General features: G+C 41.7%; 2 protein-coding genes across 5 annotated transcripts; both read left to right on the top strand.

Moving 5' to 3' along the window:
* The first annotated feature begins 13,487 nt into the window (after window positions 1-13,487).
* LOC115016019 (coagulation factor XI-like) lies at window positions 13,488-18,985 on the top strand. The gene is made up of 11 exons (XM_029443687.1): window positions 13,488-13,548; window positions 13,649-13,805; window positions 14,222-14,331; window positions 14,427-14,589; window positions 15,283-15,401; window positions 15,494-15,626; window positions 15,761-15,864; window positions 16,453-16,612; window positions 16,794-16,892; window positions 17,218-17,464; window positions 18,869-18,985. The coding sequence occupies exons 1-11, from the start codon at window positions 13,488-13,490 to the stop codon at window positions 18,983-18,985; spliced, it is 1,470 nt and encodes a 489-aa protein (XP_029299547.1).
* Window positions 18,986-20,297: 1,312 nt separating this feature from the next.
* On the top strand, window positions 20,298-23,130 carry LOC115015948 (coagulation factor XI-like). Of its 4 annotated transcripts, none has more exons than XR_003833044.1 (6): window positions 20,298-20,478; window positions 20,569-20,762; window positions 21,158-21,267; window positions 21,362-21,524; window positions 22,304-22,422; window positions 22,509-23,130. XR_003833044.1 is itself a non-coding variant. In XM_029443608.1 (6 exons), exons 1-6 carry the CDS (start codon window positions 20,418-20,420, stop codon window positions 22,637-22,639), a joined length of 741 nt encoding a protein of 246 aa, XP_029299468.1. In that variant the 5' UTR covers window positions 20,298-20,417; the 3' UTR covers window positions 22,640-23,130. The 4 variants fall into 4 exon arrangements, 1 of the variants encoding a protein (XP_029299468.1); XR_003833045.1 differs by having other exon boundaries at window positions 20,658-20,762; window positions 22,509-23,129; XR_003833046.1 differs by having other exon boundaries at window positions 20,693-20,762; window positions 22,509-23,129.
* The last annotated feature ends 493 nt before the right edge of the window (window positions 23,131-23,623 follow it).

The following is a 23,623-nucleotide window of genomic DNA, read 5'->3' on the forward strand; positions in this document are numbered from 1 at the left end:
ATAGTAGACAATGTGTAACGCGAGAGGGGAAATATCACCTCAATCGTCTCTTTGTAGCATTTTAGCCTCTTTGAACACATTGTTTGGCTTTTACAGCCCAGAACGTTCCTGTTTTTGTTCGTCTTGTCGCTTCAGGCTTTGTTTTCTGCATCTTCTCACACGTACCTGCCCAGAACCGAACGACGGGCCGACACAGTTAGACACTAGCTGGTGAATGTAGCGGAGCTTTTAGCAACTGAAGAGCCAGATGTTTGCTCAGGAGTTGGAGCATTGGTCTTACATTAGCTTGGTGGTCAGAGCTTCACATTAAAGTGGCTGCTAGACGTGTAAATATGCAACTGTTAGATAATAAATTCACAATATTTAAACTTTTTGCATTTCCCTAAAGTGACCAAAAAGAGTTCCTCAGAGTGTCGAATGCATATATTTACAGTAAATGGCAACATTTGAAGCAAAGTGTCAAAATGTCTAAAGATTTGGAAATAAAACAATTCAGTGATTTCTAATGGCAACTTTTGATATTTCTATTCACTGCTTTACTCATGTGGAGCAACAATTAAATGTTTTTAGTAGATATAATGTGATTGTTTGTTCAGATCCTCACCTGGACGTCGACTTGTTCTCTTTCTAATTCAGGTTTCTTCTTGCAGCGGCTGCTGAATGCTGCTCCTGTGCTGCTCTGGCAGCCTGGAGGCAAGAGACGCAGGGGTGAGTGGTAACCTACAGATGGGCGCCCAGACACAGATAGGCACACACAAACACACACACACACACACACACGCATACAAACACACATGCATACACACAAAAGGGCCCTGCACCAGAGATCAAAAGAAGGAGTGTGGCTTTGGCTTGTCAGCAGTGAAGACTGATAGACCCAGGCATCTGTGTTGGAGGAAGAGTGCGTCCTCTTCATCACATTCACTAAATGCAATGCTATATCTGGGTTTCCTGGAAAGTTGGGACGGATCGCATCATTTAGCAGAAGCTAAAATGCATAATAAAATAAACGACCCGCACGTGTTGCGTTTCCTGTATGTGGTTTAACCGACTGACGTGGAGTTTCCACCGCGACAGCTTTGAGACGGTTGTTATTGAAAAGGAAGCGAACCCCATCACTGCAGATTAAATGGGAAAGCTGCCGTGTGTTTTCTTTCTCCATGGCCTCTTGTTAGAAATGTACAAGCTATGAACACAGTTGCCCAACACAACAGAGGAGGATAAGTGGAGATGAAAGGAACCGGGAGAGACCACCTCGCCTCATAACTATTCCTAATTAAGATTAATTGCCTTTTGAAGAGCGAGGGTAAGTCCTATTGGCCCTGTGGGTTTGATTTCCCACACAACAACGATTCACAAGGAAACAAAGCTGTCGACAGAGATCGCCTCACTAGTTAGTATTGTCTCGCAGCGCACTGGAACACTAGCCCCAGTGCCGCTCTTGTAACTTCCTTTCATGGCAATTTGATGTTCTGTAATAAAGTATGCACAAAAACATTACTCGCATTTTCTCAAGCGCCAAGTTACAGGAACCTTGTTGTTGTGAGAAGTTGTGTGTGTGCGTGCGTGTGTGTGTGTGTGTGTGTGTGTGTGTGTGTGTGCAGCTGAGTACTCGATGTAAAACCATCAAGCGGCATCATGTGTGCACATTTTGAACAGCAAAGATGTGGATATTTAAAACTAACATGCTGCTCAAAGTGACATTTCTACTAAAAACCGATTAAAAACAGTCAAAAAAAAGTTCATTTGTTGTCTTTAAGCCCTGATGACGACATTTGGGTTATTTCCACCTACAGCGGTTTTCATTATGTCCTCTTGAGATCAAATTGTGCTGCATGTGGCCCCTGAACTAAAATGAGTTTGACACCCCTGCTCTAGATAGAAGTAAAACATTTTACTACACGCACACACACAGTAAGATTATTCTCATGTATATGTAAAGGCGATGGACCACCTTCTATCACAGAAGCTCTTGTGCGCTGGAAAGAGAGGGAACATCCACATTTCTTTTTGTCTAATGGCAGACTAATAACTGAACCTTTTAGGGATGTCCCAGGAGAAGTGTGGGTGTTCCTCATCATTGTCCAGCATTTGGCGTTAGGTGTCTTCCAAATGACACATAGTGAGTGTTCAGCGCCCACACAATCTGCTGCTGAAGACCATATATTCATTGGGTGTCTCTGGGTCCCCCACCTCGCTACAAAGACTCTCCTGTCACCCCTCATAAACTCCTTACCTCCCCCTCCGCAAGCACAGAAACAGCCAGCAATTGTCCGTCACCATCCCTGCTGAGGAAGACACAATGGTTATCTTTAACAATACCTCCTCCAGCTCCTCCTCAAATGTAACCAGAGTGCGGCAGCCGCTGTGTGCGTGAATGTGTGTGGATCTGCCTCTTATTGTCCGCGGAGCATATGGCCTTCTGACATGGCAGGCAGAAGGTCACAGTCTAAAGGAATTCAAAACCTTCTGGGAATCTTTATGCCTCCCTTTCCTTTTTTAACAAACTTAGTTATAAGGCACTCATGCTTGAAAGTGACACACACACACACACACACACACACACACACACACACACACACACACACACTGTGTGAAACAGTTACCACAAAACATTTGATACAGGTCATTCAATTGGACCTGATTCGGTTTGATACACACATGTGAAGCTCATAACTGCAGCCGAGTTACAGTCTAAGTCCTGCTGATATAAAACCCTTTCAATGCAGTGATGGAAGTAACTAAATACTTGTACTCATATACTGTACTTAAACCTGCTTTAACTGACTTTAAGAGAACATGATGAACCTGTTAGCACAGAGTTGCTTATTTACCCTTCCAGCAGTCACATACAGGACTGTCTCAGAAAATTAGAATATTGTGATAAAGTTCTTTATTTTCTGTAATGCAATTAAAAAAACAAAAATGTCATACATTCTGGATTCATTACAAATCAACTGAAATATTGCAAGCCTTTTATTATTTTAATATTGCTGATTATGGCATACAGCTTAAGAAAACTCAAATATCCTATCTCTAAATATTAGAATATCATGAAAAAGTATACTACTAGGGTGTTCAACGAATCACTTGAATCGTCTAATTAACTGGAAACACCTGCAAGGGTTTCCTGAGCCTTGAAAAACACTCAGCTTGGTTCAGTAAACTAAATCACAAGTATGGGGAAGACTGCTGATCTGACTGCTGTCCAGAGGACCATCATTGACACCCTCCATCAGGAGGGTAAGACACAAAAAGAAATGTCTCAAAGAGCAAGCTGTTCACAGAGTGCAGTTTCAAAGCACATCCACAAAAAGTCTGTTGGAAGGGGGAAATGTGGCAGGAAACGCTGCACAACCAAGAGAGATGACCGCAGCCTTAACAGCATTGTGAAGAAGAGTCGCTTCCAGAATTTGGGGGAGCTTCAAAGACAGTGGACTGAAGCTGGAGTCCAGGTATCAAAAGCCACTGTTCACAGACGTGTCCGGGAAATGGGCTACAATAGCCGTATTCCCATGGTCAAGCCACTTCTGAACTCAAGACAACGGAAGAAGCGTCTGACTTGGGCTATGGAAAAGAAGCACTGGACAGTTGCAGAGTGGTCCAAAGTCCTCTTTTCAGACGAAAGCAAGTTTTGTATTTCATTTGGAAGTCAAGGCGCCAGAGTCTGGAGAGGAGCAAAATCCAAGTTGCTTGAAATCCAGTGTGAAGTTCCCACAGTCAGCGATGGTTTGGGGAGCCATGTCAGCTGCTGGTGTTGGTCCACTGTGTTTCATCAAGCCCAGAGTAAATGCAGCCAAGAGATTTTAGAGCACTACATGCTTCCGTCTGCTGAAAAGCTCTATGGAGATGAGGAATTCATTTTCCAGCATGATCTGGCACCTGCCCACAGTGCCAAAACCACCAGTAACTGGTGTACTGACCATGGCATTACTGTCCTCGATTGGCCTGCCAATTCCCCTGACCTGAACCCCATAGAGAATATGTGGGGTATTGTGAAGAAGAAGCTGAAAGACACCAGACCCAACAATGCTAATGAGCTAAAGGCCGCTATTGAAGCATCCTGGGCATCCATAACACCTCAGCAATGCCACAGGCTGATTGCCTCCATGCCACGCCGCATTGATGCAGTAATCCGTGCAAAAGGATTCCCAACCAAGTACTGAGTGCATTAATGGACATTTTCAAATGTTTGATTTTGTTTTGCTGTTATAAATCTTTTTTTTTTACTTGGTCTGAGGAACTATTCTAATTTTTTGAGATAGGATTTTTGAGTTTTCTTAAGCTGTAAGCCATAATCAGCAATATTAAAATAATAAAAGGCTTGCAATATTTCAGTTGATTTGTAATGAATCCAGAATGCATGACATTTTTGTTTTTTTAATTGCATTACAGAAAATAAAGAACTTTATCACAATATTCTAATTTTCTGAGACAGTCCTGTAGAAACCATTCCCATGTACAGTGTGCTGCATGTTATATTATAATAGCTACTTTGGAGATTAAAATGTTATGTGATATTATAAATCACGATGCATTTTGGAGCAGCTTCAAAATGTTGCGTAAATGTTGATCACGAGGGAAATAAGCTGTTGGCTTTATTGTGATTTATGTATTTATAGGTCACATATAGCCTTTTTATAATGTCAATAAAAACATTACATTTCTATTAATCAGTGATAATAATCTGATGTTATTGTATTAAGTACATGTGTATCTGATTCCCTCTTCTTCCCTTCATAGTATTGCAAAAGCAAATAAAAAGTGACATCTTGAGGACATTTAGATTTCCAATCAGGATCATTATGATTTCACAGTCAAATAAAAAAGCTTTCCTCACATGCTAATCAAGTTTGAGCACTACTGACATTTTGTTTTTCCGTTCTCTTCCCTTTTTATTGATCATTATGCAAATGTTTCAGTGAGATTTTCAAAATAAATGTCTTCAGCACTATACAGAAAACTTACTGAACCACGATCCTAAAAACTCTGTGTATTGTGGTATGTGTTAAACTGTTACTTTTGTGTACCATTAAACCCTCACACACACACACACACACACACACACACACACACACACACACACACACACACACACACACACACACACACACACACACACACACAGACAAAAAGACTAGCCAGATGTAATCAGGAGCCGATATCAATGAGGAGCATCCTGTTACATCTTAACTGTGGGGCGGGCTGGCGGGGGACACTACCCCTTGGGGGAAGGGATTAGAGGTAGATAGAGAAATGCAAATGTTTCTATAATCTTGGCCCATTGTATGTCTAAGAAAACAAAGAGTTGAGGGTGAAAGGAAGACAAAGAGATGAAGAAAATATAAGAGAAGAGCAGATATTGGTGGTGAAATATAACTGTGGTGCTGAGTTTGGGTAAAGAGATGCTTTGGGTCGGGGGGGGAGTGATCAGACCCCAGGGAGAGGCTCTGACGGTGGGCTGTGGTCTCTCAGGTGACAGGCTCTTGCCTCAGGGGCTCTCCATGTGTCAACCCCGGCTAGTGACAGATGTGTCTCTCTCTAAAAGCAATTGTTCACCACTAATCAGCAGATGATACTGTAACAGAGGAGGAGAGGGGTTACAGTAAAACAAAACAAAAAGAGAAGAAGAAGAAGAAGAAGAAGAAGAAGAAGAAGAAGAAGAAGAAGAAGAAGAAGAAGAAGAAGAAGAAGAAGAAGAAGAAGAAGAAGAAGAAAGAGAGAAGGAGAGGAGAGGGGGTTTGTTTTTTTATATATCAGTCTAATACTGCGTCTGTAATCGATCTGGTTTATTAAAACCTGACTTTTATACATTATATGTTTAATAAGTTTTTTATTTGATCATTTTGAAGAACTGAGAACAGCTGATACTGATATTCACCGTGTAATGGAGGGTCACACACACACACACACACACACACACACACACTGCTCTTGATTTTATGAACCTTTTTCTATTTATTTATAATCTCATTATTACTTGACGCTTTGGCAATAATGTCCGTGTTACTGTCGCTGCAGTAAGTGAATTGAAAAAATGAATGGAGTTTGCAAATATTCATTTACTTGCAGGACTTTTATCTGCGTGCTGCTCTTCGGAGTATCTGTGCACATGTTTGCATGCAGCTTCATTAAATGTAACATTGCACGGCATGTCTTTGTCCCTGAATCTGCTCTCCTCCACTCCCCCTTCTTGCAAAATACAGTGACCATGATGTGTGTGTGTGTGTGTGTGTGTGTGTGTGTGTGTGTGTGTGTGTGTGTGTGTGTGTGTGTGTGTGTGTGTGTGTGTGTGTGTGTGTGTGTGTGTGTCTGTGTCTGTGTCCCAACCATGGCAGTAAATCCATCTGTACTCAGGCTGTTATTACCCAACCTTCATCCGGGTGTATTTCTCCCATGCTGACACATTCTTCACGTGAGGATGGAGGAGAGAAGCCGTATCCATGCGTGGGCAAATTGTGTGCACGAGTCTGAGTGTGTGTATTTTTGCATGCATGTGCACATGTATGTGATTATACTGTATGTGTTTGTGTCCAGCCGTGTGCGTGTCTGTGCATGTGTGTGTGTGTGTGTGTGTGACTGTGGTGATGCAGTATCCTCCAGGGATGCAGATCCTCAGATCAGACCTGTAAATCATAGTGATTGATCAGACTTCTGCCCCTCCTTCCCTCATTCCAATCCGATCCCCCTCGCCCTCTCCTCCCACTCCGAGCCCCCTGGTGATTAATCACTCAGTCAGTCAGACAGGTAGCTGTGACATCATCCAATACTCCCAACCTCCTCACCCCTCACCCCACTTAAAGAGACACACTGAGAATTGGCGCTCAGCTAAGTGATGACAACAGGGAAAAAATCCCCCGCTGTGCACCCATCAGTCCCTGAAGTAATCATATTTTACATTCTCCGTCCACTTTGTGATACAGAGCGGTGTAATGAAAAGAGAAGGTTTGCACTAGAGATGTTTTTATTGCCAAACGAAAAGGAGATCATTTATTCAGCGTTACAAACATTGTGCATGTGTTCTTCATATTCTGTCAAAGAAACATGTACAAGCAGAGCAATTACAGGGGATGTAACCCATCTGTGTCCAAAGACTCTTTCCTCTTGAATTGAATCTTGAAGAGTACAACTTTTAAATCTTTGCCCATCAAAAATCACACTTTTATAGTCAAATGTAGGATTTTTGAAGAAATGAGGGAAAACGCTGACATTGTGTTTATTAAATGTCTTCCATATGATTTTGTTTTTAATGCATATATGTGAATATCTTTGATATTCAACTTGTTATGAGTTCATAGGTACCAAATACTTGATTGTGCTCGTTTCTGAGATACTTATCATAGAAATTACAGTTTAACCCATTTTGAAAACTTCTTCAGATTTCTCAAAGAAAACTTCCAAAAGGAAAGTCAGACACAGTTATATTTCTGAGGATTCGGTTCATAACGGATAGTTTATAAGTGAAACGGACATATTTATATTACTTTATAAAGCAGAGACAGCACACACAGAGTAGTTGCATCAGCAGATATCTTGTATTGTATTGCTGTCTTGGTCAAACGTACTTGCAGCTGTAGTCATTTATATTCTTGCTATACCATTTTCAGCATTAATATCCCAATGTCCTTTGAAAAGAGGAGGTGTGCTAATGTAGTCGCTGCACACAGAACCAGGGTGAACATTATTATTACTCACCCTGATTGTGTTATAATTGCTTTGAGTGTAGTATGTTGTTTCTCCAGTGAAGGTCGGGATCCCAGGTGTTGTGCCACCTTTCATCTTTCCTCTTCAGTCACACCTGTTAGATCTCATATCGTTCCAGATATGAGAGATATATCCTGTATGCAAAAACACTTACAGTTTGTGTAATCTGAACCTGGAATAACTGCATCGCACATGAACGCTCCCAACGCCGGTCACCAGCGCGGGAACATTGACTTTTACTGCTCCCTGCTGGGCGCGTTGTTTTCCTGCACGCAAGATCAATTATGGCGTCAAATGTACAGGTCAGAACCTTCTCTTTTGTTCTGATCCAAGTGACATTTTAGATTTTGTTTTACAGGCTTTATTCTTTACCAACATGTATGTATAAAACATCTGAAATACATTTATGCAACTTTTTATTTGTGTCTTTTAAGTTCTTTCAAAACAGCCATTCTACATGTTATCAATGTTACACACACACACACACACACACACACACACACACACACACACACACACACACACACACACACACACACACACACACACAAAGGAGGGCAAACAAAACACAAAAACTAATTAATACACAAAAGAATGAAAATTACAACGCCTAAAACATTTTCCAAATGCACCCGAATGAATACATCATACAGTTCAACACATAGCCTTTGTCTTCCACAACCTTTTAATGCAGTGAGGCCCTTAAAAGTTCCCAGTCACACTTAAATTTCCCCTTTGTATTGTTAATTCTAGCTATTGAGCATTCAAAGGAGTCATAAATTGTCTTAATGAAACCTGTCAGTGTTTATCTAAACTGTGCTTTAGTGACACCCTGTGGTAATAATCTTTTATCACCGAGAGGACATCATTGAGGGGTGTCTGGTGAGGGCTGCTCTGTGCCTTCTCCAACACATATCATGTAAACATGTACCAATCGCCTCCTCACATTTCAACCCTTTCTACCTCGTATCAGGCCCTTATATAACTTAGTATAACAGTATATATATATATATATATATATATATATATGTGTGTAATCTGGAAATAAATCAATTTACTTCTAATATATCTTATTGCCCAAGCAGCCAGTACTGCATATGATTATTGTTGGACATTTTATATTATATTTATGTTACGATGTAGTGAAGGTGTGGTGTAGGAGGACCCAAATGCAGCAGGCAGACGATGATTATAATAACAAAAAGCGAGCTACACAAAGCTGAATACAAAATACAAAATACAAAATACAATCCGAGAAGGAGACACCAGGTAACGTCAATGTACGAACTGACAGACACTAATCACAAGCACGAGACACAGCTGGGAGAGAAAAACACAAGGACAGGAAGTAAAGCAAGACACGACACAAGGAGGAGTGAAACTTCAAAATAAAACAGGAAACAGAAAACCAATCATAACAATTTATTACTGTATTGTAGAAGGGCACCTTCGTGTGTTCCCTTTATGATATACATATTAAAGAACTGAACCTGAAATGCTGCAATGTACTTCCGTAGAAGATAATTCCAGTAATGCAATACAACAGAAACATGTATATCTGGCTGTGTCAGTCAACCCGTGTTCTGCAGATACGTTTATCCAGGAGAGACGTCTGATCATCAACTCTCCAACCTCCATGAGGAAATAATGATAATAATAGACATTTTTCTGTTCATTTTTTATGTGGATGCATCAGGATATAGCAGTGGAATTATTAGTAATTCTGTGTTATGTTAGATGTTCAACATATATTATTAAATGTGTGCAAAATGGAGTGTAAATACAGAGATTTGGAAAAAGAAAATTGATCCACAGTTCAGTCCACACTGACGAGTTTTGAAAAAAGTGAACAGTGTTGAGAAATGCACGTAACAAATGTTTTAATTAGTGCAAATGATTGTGTGGTTGTGTTGGCCTCAGCAACACAGACACACAGTAGGTTCCTCTTGTGGGAAAATAAAGATCTGAATAATTTATCTTATTTTAAACAGTAGCTAAAAATAAGCTCATAAAAATCGCCCTTGCTGCACCATAGTGTCCTTGGAGTCACTCAAGGTTTATGGAGCAGCTTTCCAGGAAATACAAAAAAACAGACAGTTTACGTGACAATTTTATGGACTTTTTTTGTCCACAACTGATACTTCAGAGGCACTCTCTTCAGAGGAGAGACGAGCGGTCAGAGACAGCAGGAAACATTAACTAGAATATGTCTGGAGTGGCAATAAAGATAATGGCTAATGATGTCAGATAATGGTTTACTCTCGGAGATAAGTAACCCACAAAGAATACACGTGTATTGGAGAGTGTCTGAATCATACCTGTCAACCCTCCTGATTATCCCGTATTTTTACTTCTATCCCGTTTTTCTCCCTTTTAGATATTTTCCCGTAATTATCCCGTATTTTTAACCTTTCAAAAAAAAAATAGGCCTAATTAAAAAAGTGTAAAGTGGCCTCCGGTAGAGCAGGTGCCAGTATTATATTTAACTTTAGCTGAAAAACGTTATCCGCCAGTAAACACACAGAAGAAGAAAACAGGAACAATAACACAGAAGAAGACGAAAACATATGATGAGAGTCACAGTGAACGGGAGATAGATGGAGACGCAGTAGTACCTGCCAAACAAGTTAAAACTTTATGTAAGTACCTGAACAAATGCAGTGGTGGGCCGTCAGGGCCAGCAAGGCCTTCTCTGCTGGCCTAAACATCATCAGAATATAAATTACATTTTTATATATTGTTTCCACAAATATGTATTAAAATATTCTATATAGTCTATTCTCTTTATGTCATAGCTTTCCTCTTGGTTGCGCTGCTTCCAGCCTCAGATGGAGATTTGGAGGTCTGGCCTTTATGTTAGAGCTTTTATCCAATCATATTTCATCATGTGTTGCCAGGGTCCAAGAGATCTGCCCTGAGGCCTTCAGAATCAACAGTGCGGGCGCCTGTCGCTTAAAGTGAACGGAGATCAAAACTGTGGCGTTAACCAATCAGATGTCGAGTTGGGGACACCGGGGCCAGCTAGAAGGCGTACGATAACGTCAGCACGTGCACGTCTTTTGATTGGATACGCACTATTGAGAGGCAGAGCTATGCAGAGCTAGCAAACTTTAAACAAGCTCATTTGTGTTGATTTCTACAAGTTGTTTTTTTTCAACCCACAATGGCTGAAGGAGGAGAAGAGATCGATGTGGTCGCAGATATAATTACAACGCCATTTTCAAGACGAACTTTTCAAGAAAAGATAGACATCGTGAGAAGAGAACGGCTAACCCCGACGCTAGCGGGCCTATCACAGCTGGGAAAAGGGTTTGTCCGCCATTTTCAAATCACTAACTATGAGCGGTACCCCCGGCTCACAGCCTCCGAGAGGCACTGCACATTGTACTGCTGGGAATGCTATTTGCTACTAAATGTTTCGTAAATATGAATATAACTCTGTTGTTAGGGTGATGCAACTGCGTTTCTGTCTAAATGTATAGTTTATATAGCCATGGCGTCATAATGATGGTATTAAGAGGGGGAATAATTCAGGTAGGACTGTGACTTCACAAGGAAGTCCTCGTCGGGGGAAACAAAAGCCACACAACTCATCAATCATCAAATAAAATACATAAATCTTATAAACATGTCTGTACAAGTAATACATACTTTAAATAAACATGTATTTCCTGAATGTATATACTCGCCCCTTATGTGTTTACGTCTACGTTATTTGGAAATTACAATGTTGACAGGTATGGTCTGAATGTGTGTCAGCGATGTAATGACGTTCTGATATGGAGAGAAGTTCTGACATAAATAATAGAAACACAGCGTGAGCGGCAGATATGACGCACATGCAGGATCTCACAGCTTACAACTCAACAGGCTGCCACTGAACATGCAAACTCCAATTTCCTTTGACTGTCCTTGTCTATTTTCTCCCAAGGGGCCGAGGCAAACATGCCGGGGGGGGGGGTTAACACCACACACACACACACACACACACACACACACACACACACACACACACACACACACACAAATATCACACACATGTGTCAACACTCACAGAAGAAGACTCGTCACAGTTTCCATTCCAAACATAAATAAACCCTCCTGAGAGCACAACCATACACAGTCAGCTGCAGATACTGGCTGAGTTTTTTTGACATGACTTACCTGTATCAGTGTCAAAATAACCTTTAGGGAGTCTAAGGTGACCTCTGGCTAAATCATTACTCGCTCACACCACAGTGACCTCCCACACAGCACTGAGCACATGATCCACTACAAAGACAGGAACATAATAGAGAGCTCAGTCTGAGATGTGAGTAGGATGATGTGGTGTGTGTTCATCAAGTTGTGTTTATAGATGTTGTGAAGGCTTCTTTTTATTGCCAGGGATGAAATAAAAGGTGACGGTGCTTCGAACAACCAGATGAAAGCAGTAATAGAGTGTAGAAATACTCAGTTACGAGTAAAGGTCCTGTACATGTTAAAAGTACAAAAGTATTAGCATCAAAATGTATAAAAAGTAACATTTGGGGAAGAATGTGTTGAATTATAATCATTGCTGCATTAATGTGTTCATCACTGTTAAAGGATGCTGAAGGGATCAATAAAGTTTTATCTTATCCTGTAATAATACATGATCAAGTATTTGTTGATTACATTTTGTATTATTAATCTGAATCTTCAAAGTAACTGAAGCTCTCAGATAAATGTAGTAGCATCTGACTTGTTTTAGAAATACTCAAGTAATGTACAAGTACCTCAACATTGTTGTTAAGTTACAGTACTTATAGATAGAATCAGAATTTTAATGGTCACACATGCAGAGCACACAGCACACACAGTGACATTTGTTCACTACTAGGAGCAGTGGGCAGCTAATGTACAGCACCCAGGGAGCAATGGGGGTGAGGAGGGAAGGGGGATGTTCGGTGCCTTGCTCAAGGGCACCACAGCAGGGCAGGAGGTGAACTGGGACCTCTCCAAGTAGCAGTCACACTCCATTTTTTAGGTCAGGTCAATGACTTGAACCAGCTACCCTACGGCTCACAGTCCAATCCCCTACTGACTGAGCCACCAACGGACATTACCAAACTTTCAGTTTTGAGTGCTGTTAACACTGCTTTACTGCCTGGCTCTCTCCCTCATCTCCTGACAGTTAAAGTCGGACTCTTCCACAATATTAAACACTCTTCACTCAGTGCTCTTTCTCCTGAAGTGTTAAACATGAGAAGACTCAAGTCCCACGGTTGTCTACGATGTAATTTAATAAAGTCAAAAGTATTCAACAGAATCAATCAGTTCAGCTGAAAGGACAGATCACCTGCACCAACGTGTATTACAAGTATCTGATTCTGAATATGCGGTAACACAAGCAATTCACACAGTAGAGATGCTCGGGCAGGACAACAGGGAATACACATTTCTGTATAACAAATGGGAACAGAAGAACAGAGACACCAGACATGTTAATTACAACCAATAACATCAGTCTGCTGATTGCCTGATAATGGTCACAGTGGCACCCTACTGTCTGTCAAATGCAATCAGACACTGGGACATCAAACGTGTATAACAACCGTGGAGAAAACACAGGGTCAGTGACTGTAAGGCCAAACAACTTTATGGGGAGGTTGAGGCAGGGTGACTTGAAAAGTATAAAGGTGCAGCAGGTCAGGGGAGAAGCAAACTGTGAAGTCTTCGGCCAAGCTGCAGTTGCAGAACCAGCTCTTTCACTGCATCTGTTTCAAGAATCTTTATTGGCTTCAAGAAGACTGACTGAGAAGATGAAAACATATTTGAATTTGGTGGTTCTGCTGTCTCTCTGCAGCCTCTCCTTGGGTCAAGGTAATACTCATACACACTATATATTGTAACTTGAACACTTATAAGTAGAAGCATGTATGTATATGTATATATATATATTTCTACATGTGCATTTCTTTAGACTGTAGTCCACAGCTTTTGGAGAATATGGATTTCCCGGGAAATGACATCAAATTGGTCTACTCTCCTGATACTGACCACTGTCAGCAGCTTTGCACCCAGCACCCCTCCTGTCTCTTCTTTACCTTTATCCGGGCTGACTGGACCAAAGATAACAGGTACAAAACAAGCAGTACACAAGTAAGTACAAATACATTAAGTAAGTAATGCTATTTTGTGAATAGTGACATATTTTACAGAAAACAGGAAAGTGAAAATAACTAAATATGTTTTTTGTGCTGGATACAAAAACAATGTAAATGAAAAAATATACATGCACATTATCATCGAAGCTCTTTCACAGCCATATATTCAAGTTATTAAACTGCTGTATTTGCTTATTGTGTAATTTTCATGGGTACTTAGTATTTTTCTTACTATTATTTGGGTCTATTTGTTTTTGTTGCATTACATTTGATTTAGCTAATGTTTTTATCCAAAGCGACTTACAATAAGTGCAAACAATCACAATTACAACTGTGATAACCCTTTTCAGTTTATAAAAAGTAAAAAAGAAATCTACCCTTCTCTGCAGGCACTTCTACTGCTACCTCAAGACCACTTCCTCTGGACAGCCCAATGTGAAACTTCAACTACAGGGTGCCACCTCAGGATTTTCTCTCAAAGCCTGCGCCCCAGAACCACGTATGCTTACAACAACCGTCTTAAACCATTATGAGAACTATAAGTGAATTAGTGCTGCATGGTAACATGGCTCCTTCACTCTTTCTTTCTCACAGAGCTTTGTCTGCCTAAGGTGTACAACAACGTGGACTTCCCTGGGGCAGACTACCGGTCTTTGTTCACAGCAGACCATGAGGAGTGCCAGAGAGCCTGCACTCAGGACCCTGGCTGTCAGTTCTTTACTTTTTATAATGAGTTCATCACAGCAGAGAAGTCCAGGTAAAACTGGATCACATAATGTAACATTGCTTTATTGTCTCCCACTAGTTGTTACCAACTGGCAACCTCTGGGTCTGAAAGTGAAGCCAATGTGGAAGTGCTTTAAACCTGAATTCTCTCTAATGGCCAGCAGGGGGCGACTCCTCTGGTTGCACAAGAAGTCTGATTGTTTAGAAGTCTATGAGAAAATGACCCCACTTCTCACTTTATTTATAACCTCAGTAAACATTTTCCTAATGAGATACAGTCTCAATCGCTAGTTTCAAGTATTCTTCAATGCAGCATGATGTTCATTTTGTAAATGTCCCATTTAGAGTAAAATACAAATAATAACACAGGGTATGATTTAGGCCTAGGCTATCTAGTGATTGACAAGTCGCTACCATGGTGTTGACCGGTCTTGGTGCTTTCTGTGTTATCGTCTAACAACTCGCGTCACTTCGGGTTCCAAAAGAAACAAGATTGCAACGCCCAAAGTGCAAAACTTGTGACTACATCCATTTCTTATACAGTCTCTGTTTGTTACACTCATCATCTGATGCACATGGACACATCAACAGTGGTGGAATCTGGAGGGTTTTAGGTTTAAGCTTTAATTCAGTTAATGAGATGGAAGATTTTGCTCTGGCACCTGCAGGGTGGTGATGTGGCACAGGCTCTATAATGCCCTAACTATGTTATTTCATGTTTTAGGTACAAGTGCCACCTAAAATTCAGCTGGTCAATACCTGTGACTCCCATTGTCAAAAAAAAGACTGGTGTCGTATCTGGATTCTCCAACAAAATTCTAGTAACTCAACAGTCTGAACCAGGTAAACAAGCAGTCATAGCAGAAGCATTATAAAAACATCCTGCAAGTTCTTTTAAACATGCTTTCTTATTGTTTTTATTGTGTTTTGTACAGCATGTGAGAGCAAGGTTTTTCCAAACACTGGCACACTGGGAAATGAGGTCATGTTTATTTCTGCTGCCTCTCCTGGACACTGTCAGGCATTGTGTTCTGATCATCCATCCTGCACCTTCTTCTCTTTTGTCAGGTAGTCAAATATATATATCAAAAGTATCTTAACTGTCCTGATGTGGTTAAATATTTGGTTCTCTTTTTCAGTCATACCTGTTCTCTACTACATGTTATCTCAAAATTAAATTTTTCTTTTCTTTTTTTCCTCAGTCGTGAATTCAGTTGTAACCTGAAGAACAACAACAATGAAATGGTGACCATGGCTAAAGAAGGAACCACTTCTGGGTTACCATCACGCTTCTGTCAGGATGACAGTATGTATTACGAATTAACGCTAAACACATAAAGGACATGCTTTCAGTAGACCATCTGAACTACTTTGGGTTTGTGGCTCGACTAAATCAATCATTTATAGGGATGGTTCAGATTGTTTGAAATTGGGTTGTATGAGGTACTTATACATAGTCAGTGTATTACCTACAGTAGATGGCTTTCACAACGCCAGCACAAATTTGGTTAGTGAACCCAAAGTCACACAATAATACAAACAAAATGATCAGCGCAGCGGTAGACCAGCAACTTCCATGTTCTGAAAGAAAAAAATTACATTTATCAAAGGAGTCTGGAAGTTTTGAAAAGAGGGCATAGCTTTCTGTTTTCTCAGCAGTTACACTAAGAATTAAAACCCGTCGCTAGAAGTCCAGATCTAAAAACATTAATGGAATGTCAGAAAAACCTGTGTAATGAAGATGTTGTGGCAAAGTTGGACTTTGTCAAGTTTTGTCCGTACATTGTTCAATATTTTCAGAAAATAAAAAGAATAATTTAGACATGAATGTTTATCATTTCAGTTTGTTAGTGAAGTGTTTCTGTAGTTTAACCCTGTTCCTCCCTGCTAACAGACTGGGTTAAGGTGGATCACGATGGAGTCGATTTCTACGGGTCTGACATTCGCTCTGAGCGGGTGAAGGACGCAGATGCATGTCAGAGGAAATGTAATGAGGATCTTTCCTGCCAGTTCTACAGCTATACCAATGAAAACTTCTTTGATCATTTGTTCAGGTACATTATTCTTTATGCAATAATGCAAACCTACACAAATGTCCATTTCTTAAATACACATATACCAGTAATTCAAGCAATACCTGGAAATCATGTAACATTTACTCAAGCACTATTGTAGCCCCACTATTTTTTGACAACAGCTGTACAGCGGACAACAGATTCTGTTTTTGTGTTCTAGTGGTCGCTGCTATCACAAGCGGGCCATCACCATGCCTGCTCCTCCTAAAGTTACCAAACTGGCCAATGTTGTATCAGGCTTCCAACTGAGGAACTGTGTGTAGAGTGCTTCACACAAACACGCACACACACACGTCTAATACTTGGTCTGTTGGTTGTTCCTTATATCATTTGATTGCTGTTCAAGCTGTAATTGATTGTGTGTGCAAAGAGCAATAAAACAGTAACAGCATCAGTTTCAGCCTGATTTATTCTTTTGAAACTCAGTATTCACACAGTCGTCTTTTAGCCCACTTGTAACAGGCAGGCGAGATAATATGACAGATTATAAAATTTGCCCACAAGATTCTGCTGGGTCCTTTTTAATAGCCAGATAGTCCGGTCCCTTAGGATCTCCAGCGAAGCGCTCCGTGGTCCCCTCCCAGTGACCCTGTGCAGCGGATTAGTCGCTCGGGAAGCCGGCTGGAGTATTCGCTCGGGAAGCCAACTGAGCCGCTCGGGATGCCGGGCAGGAGGCCGGGACTGGGGGCCGGACTGGGGGCCGGAGGAGCCGCTCAGGACACCGGCGGAGCCGCTCAGGAGACCGAGCACTGGGGTCTCGATAGTCGGGGGAACACGGGGATCTCGAGCGTCAACAGGGACATGGGGGTCTCGGGAATCGCAGGGACTGGGGTCTCGAGGGAATCGCAGGGACTGGGGTCTCGAGGGGCGAGGGAATCGCAGGGACTGGGGTCTTGAGGGGCGAGGGAATCGCAGGGACTGGGGACTCGAGGGGCGAGGGAATCGCAGGGACTGGGGTCTTGAGGGGCGAGGGAATCGTAGGGACTGGGGTCTCGAGGGGCGAGGGAATCATAGGGACTGGGGACTCGAGGGACAGAGGGAGCACAAGGGCTGGGGTCTCGAGGGACAGAGGGAGCACAGGGGCTGGGGTCTCGAGGGACAGAGAGAGCACAGGGGCTGGGGTCTCGAGGGACAGAGGGAGCACAGCGGCTGGAGTCTCGAGGGGCAGCTGGGGGAACAGCTGTGGCCTCGAGGGGCAGCTGGGGTCTGCAGTGGTCCGGCAGCAGCCGGAGCGGATGTCTGCAGTGGTCCGGCAGCAGGGCCGGGAGTCCGCGGAGGTCCGGGAGTCGGCGGAGGTCCGGCAGTGGGAACTGAAGTCTGCGGAGGTCCAGCAGCAGGAACTGAAGTCTGCGGAGGTCCAGCAGCGGGAACTGAAGTCTGCGGAGGTCCGGCAGAGGGAACTGGAGGCTGTCGCAGCCCGGCAACAGAAACAGGGTGCTTCAGAAGGTTCAGAAAGTTCAGAAATCGCTTCTCTTCGAGCATCTCCAGCTCGGTACTTTTCGGCAAATGCTATGTGTCTGTTCTTGAAATGTCTTTCGACATTACATTTTTTGTTGTTAGCTAATTTCTCGCCACGTATCAAGCAGACAGGTAAACCAGCATCGTTGGCAGTAAAAGCAAATGCATCTGTCCACGCAGAAATAAAACTCTCTTTTTTCCTCCGAGACTTTTCTTTTTTTAGTTGTATCCATTGTTAGCTTACCGAGTTAGCCGGGGGTTGGAAACTCAAGATTAGTCACCTGCAGGGAAAGGCGCCGCGCTCGTAGACGCAGTAGAATGTGATGCATATTTTAGTGGACGAAATGTAAAAATTCAATTAAATGTATTTCAGTGTCACATTATCACCTCGAACTCCAAGATAAGACGGGTTCCATTTGAAAGATTGTCCACTGTGCAACAAACAAATACATAAAAATAATGTTATTTATTTCCAGGTTTTTTTTTGTCAAAGCTTCAGGGAGCCACTGCAGAGGGGTTAAAGAGCCGCATGTGGCTCCTGAGCTGCAGGTTGCCGACCCCTGCACTAGACCACTAGGCCATCACCGCCCGTGTAAATGAGAGCAATAGAATAAGATCAGATTGCTTTCAGCCTGCTTTACTAATTTGAAACTCAGTATTCACACAGCCCTGTTTTAGCCCACTTATAACAGATATTCATTTAACTTACCGGCAGGCGAGGGAATATGAGAGATTATAAAGTTCACCCTCAAGATTCTGCTGGGTCCTTTTTAATAGCCAGATAGTCCGGTGCCTCAGGATCTCCAATGTAGCGCTCCAGGGTCCCCACCCAGGGATTCTGTGCACCTCGTGATGCTGGAGGACGCCCTCAATCTTTTCGGGCGAGACTGGTAAAGGGGTGTGCACTGGGTCCATAATTGACCAAATTGTTCTGTCACAGGATGTGTTGGGACACAAATGTATAACATTGGAAATTAGCACCAGTTGGTAATCACGTTGAATATCAGAGCTCAGCGGGTACAACGCAGGACAGATAATCAGCACAACTACGTACTAAATCCCAAGCAGACGAACCAGTAGGTAGTGATGGCAGTGCCATACTGAAGCTTCAATACGTGCTTCAAACCCTGAACTACAATTCCATAGAACCACTGTTTCAAGGCTGGCTTCAAATCACGTGACATATGACGTCCGAAGCAGTAAGTGCTTCATTGCCTCAATGAATCACCAGACTGGTTCGCGGTCCAATCAAGTGATTCACTGGCACTGCCTCGTCTCGATTCTGACAGGTTGAGACAGTCTTGAATATGAGCGTCTCAACACTTTATAACCGCTCTAAACAATGCACAATGTGTGGGTTGCTGTTGAGTTGTTGGTATTGCGTTTGTATTGGTTCATTATGGAGCCAGCCAACTAGCGAAACAATTTGTGTGCACTTCAGCATCATCTGTTCCTTGTGCGCAAGTAAATAAACCAAATTATCTGTTGAAAGAATTATGTACCTCAATAAAAATCCCACATCATCACACCCTGCGATGTTCCAGTAGCTCAGCTAGTAGAGCGGGTGACCCACATTCAAAGTCCTTGCCGGAGTGGCCCTGGGTTTGAATCTGATCCGAGGCCTTTTACTGCACGTCATCCCCCTTCTCTCTCTCTTTCCATTCTTTAACTGTACTATCATTAAATTCATAAAAAGCCCAAATAATAATCGCCCCTTGCCATATTTTCCCAGCACTCTCTACTCAATACACACATTCATCAATCTTTATTTTTAAATAGAACATGATATTCAGTCTTAGTGTGTGTGTACATCAGAGAATTTTCAAGGCAAAGATACTTTAAATCCACTGCAGCCTTGCACTTCACCAGGAGAGGTCAGTGTACCTGAAGCTTCGAGTAAGGAACCCATTTTCGAAACAATTGGTTGAAGTGCTTCAGTGCTTCACAAAAGCTAAATTTTCCCATCACTACCAGTAGAGGACAGGTAGAAGGTGTATCAGAACTAGGCAGATGCTCAGAAAGCAGACAGGGCACGTTATCAGTCCAGAACAAAGTGCTGAAGCGTCCCGCATGAATGAGGTTGCAGGAGAGGCCTAAATACTGGCTTGATTGGAGATGAGATGCAGCTGGGGACCAGGTGAGCTGATGAGGTGGGAGTGGCTGGCTGGTGGGGTGAGGTTGAGGCAGGGTGACTGGTAAAGTACAAAGGTGCAGCAGGTCAGTGGAGAAGCAGACTGTGACATCTTTGGCCAAGTTGCAATTGTGGAACCAGCGCTTTCACGGCAGCTGTGTTTCAAGAATCTTTATTGGCTTTGAAACTGAGAAGATGGAAACATATTTGAATTTGGTGGTTCTGCTGTCTCTCTGCAGCATCTCCTTGGTTCAAGGTAATACTCATGTACATTATATATTGTAACTTGACCATTTTAAGTGGCAGAATGTAGTATATATGTATTTGTACATGTACATTTCTTTAGAATGTAGTACACAGCTTTTGGAGGATGTGGATTTCCCAAGAAACGACATCAAATTTGTCTACTCTCCTGATGCTGAACACTGTCGGCAGCTTTGCACCCAGCACCCCTCCTGTGTCTTCTTTAGCTTTCTCCGGGCTGACTGGACCAAAGATAACCGGTACAAAACAAGGAGTAAACAAGTGATTACAAATACTGTAAGTGATGCCTTTTTTTGTGAATAGTGACACTATTCAGAAAACAGAAAATAAAATGTGAACTCTGAAAATGGAAAAGCTGGACCTCAATTCCTAATGTCACAAAAACTTTATTTAAAAATGTTTTGATGGATGCAAAATGTAATTTAAATGAGAAAAACAAACTTTCAGATTATCATCTAAGATATTTCATAGCTGTACATTAGAGATATTTAATTGCTGTATTTGCTTATTGTGTAATTTTCATGGGTATTTTTCTATTATAATTTTTGTAGCAGTTCATTTAACTTAGCTGATGCTTTTTGTCCAAAGACTAACAATGAGTGTGAACAATTGCAGCTGATGACCCACTTTCCTTTTCAGAGTTTTTATTTTAAATCTGCCCCTCTCTGCAGGCACTACTTCTGCTATCTCAAAAGCATTCCCTCTGGACAGCCCTATCTCTGGATTAAACTACAGGGTGCCACCTCAGGATTTTCTCTCAAAGTCTGCACCCCAGAACCCCGTAGGCTTCCAACAACGGTCTTAAACCATTATGAGAACTATAAGTGAATTAGTGATGCATGGTAACACTCTCCTTCACTCTCTCTGTCTCACAGAGCCTTGTCTGCCAAAGGTGTACAACAACATGGACTTCCCTGGGGCAGACTACCGGTCTTTGTTCACAGCAGACCATGAGGAGTGCCAGAGAGCCTGCACTCAGGACCCTGCCTGTCAGTTCTTTACATTTTTAAATGAGTTCATCACAGCAGAGACTATCAGGTAAAACTGAATCACATAATGTAACATTGTTTTATTGTCTTCCACTAGTTGTTACCATCTGGCAACCTCTGGGTCTGAAAGTGAAGCCAATGTGGAAGTGCTTTAAACCTGAATTATTTCTAATGGCCAACAGGGGGAGACTCCTGGTTGCACAAGAAGTCTGATTGTATAGAAGTCTATGAGAAAATGACCCGACTTCTCACTTGATTAATAACCTCAGTAAACATTTTACTAATGAATTAGTGTCAATTGCTAGTTTAAAGTATTATTCAATACAGCATGATTATCATTTAATTTGGTCCCATTTAGTGTAAAATGGATAATAAAGCAGGGTATGATTTAGGCCTAGGCTATCAATGTGATTGACAGGTTGCTACCATGGTGTTGGCCGGTCTTTGTGCTTTCTGTAGTATTGTCCTAAAACTTTAACCCTTTCACAGTCTGTTAGTTCATGAAAGCTAATTGTAGCATTTTGGTCGCCTTAAAATGTCGTCTTAGTTTGTATTTTGCTCCACCATCTCGTGTCACTTCGGGTTCCAAAATGGCAACGCCCCAAAAAATGCCAAACTCGTGTCTACATCCATTTCTTATACAGTCTCTGGTTGTTGTACTCATCATCTGATGCACTGGATGCAGCAACTTTGCTGGAACCTGGAGGTTTTAGGTCTAAGCTATAATTCAACCAATGAGAGGGAAGATTTTGCTCTGGCACCTGCAGGGTGGAGACGTGGCACAGGCTCTATAATGCCCTAAATATGTTATTTCATGCTCTGTTTTAGGTACAAGTGCCACCTTAACTTCAGCTGGTCAATACCAGTGAGTCTCATTTCCAAAAAGAAGGCTGGTTTTGTATCTGGATTCTCCCACAAAATACAAGTAACTCAACAGTCTAACACAGGTACACAAGCAGTCATAGCAGAAGCATTATGAAAACATCCTGCAAGTTTTTAAGCATGCTATCTTGTTTTTTCGTGTTTTGTACAGAATGTGAGGGCAAGCCTTTTACAAACACTGCCACACTGGGAAAGGACCTCAAGGTTCTTCCTGCTGCCTGTCCTGGTCAGGCATTGTGCTCTGATCATCCATCCTGCACCTACTTCTCTTTTGACAGGTAGTCAAATGTATATCTAAGTAATTTAACTGTCCTGATGTGGTTAAATATTTGGTTCTCTTCATCAGTCATACCTGTTCTCTACTACATGCTATCTTGAAATGTAGACACTCTTACTTCATAAAAATAATCAATTTTGCAGTAATACCTTCCATTGTAACCTGAAGGACATAAAAAAAATGAAAGGGTGACCAAGGCTAAAAAGGAAGAACATCTGGGTCAGCTGGTTGACAGTATTTATGACTAATAAATGCTAAAACTGTCAAAGGACATGCTTTCAGTATACTCTCTAAGATGGTCACGCCACAAACTCAAAGTAGTTCAATCATTTAAAGCATGGGTGTCAAACTCAAGGTACAATTATATCCGACCCATGAGAAAATATTATAACTGGCCCACCAGTTTTAGAAATTAAATCAATGCATGTACAACCACGGGAACATACATATTTTTTTAGCCAACTACAGGCCGATATCTAACCTAGCCTTTCTCGCTAAAATCCTTGAGAAGGCAGTTGCAAAACAGTTATGTGATTTTTTTTTTTTTTTTGTTTTCTTATTTATTTTATTTTTACATAATAGTTTATTTGAGGTTTTTCAAGCTGGATTTAGAGTTCATCATAGCACAGAGACGGCACTGGTGAAAGTTACCAATGACCTTCTAATGGCATCAGACAAAGGACTTGTCTTGTTATACCTCAGTGCTGCTTTCGACTCTGTTGATCATGACATTCTACTACAGAGACTGGAATATTGTGTTGGCATAAAAGGAACCGCACTAAGCTGGTTCAAGTCCTATTTATCTGAACGATCTCAATTTGTATGTGGTAACGATAAATCCTCCATGACAGCCAAAGTCAGTCTTGGAGTTCCGCAGGGTTCTGTACTTGGACCGATTCTATTCACCTTATATATGCTTCCTTTGGGCAATATTATAAGGAACCACTCTATAAACTTTCATTGCTATGCGGATGATACCCAATTATATC

Source organism: Cottoperca gobio, chromosome 11, assembly GCF_900634415.1.
Source record: "Cottoperca gobio chromosome 11, fCotGob3.1, whole genome shotgun sequence".
NCBI classification, from domain to species: domain Eukaryota; kingdom Metazoa; phylum Chordata; class Actinopteri; order Perciformes; family Bovichtidae; genus Cottoperca; species Cottoperca gobio.

Bases quoted from the DNA above. Each gene is read 5' to 3' on its own strand.
- LOC115016019 (XM_029443687.1), top strand. From the start codon at position 13,488: ATGAAAACATATTTGAATTTGGTGGTTCTGCTGTCTCTCTGCAGCCTC. The intron at 13,806-14,221 runs GTACAAAACAAG...CCTTCTCTGCAG, and splicing joins GACTGGACCAAAGATAACAG to GCACTTCTACTGCTACCTCA. The intron at 15,402-15,493 runs GTAAACAAGCAG...TGTTTTGTACAG, and splicing joins AACTCAACAGTCTGAACCAG to CATGTGAGAGCAAGGTTTTT.
- LOC115015948 (XM_029443608.1), top strand. From the start codon at position 20,418: ATGGAAACATATTTGAATTTGGTGGTTCTGCTGTCTCTCTGCAGCATC. The intron at 21,268-21,361 runs GTAGGCTTCCAA...TCTGTCTCACAG, and splicing joins AGTCTGCACCCCAGAACCCC to AGCCTTGTCTGCCAAAGGTG. The intron at 21,525-22,303 runs GTAAAACTGAAT...GCTCTGTTTTAG, and splicing joins ATCACAGCAGAGACTATCAG to GTACAAGTGCCACCTTAACT.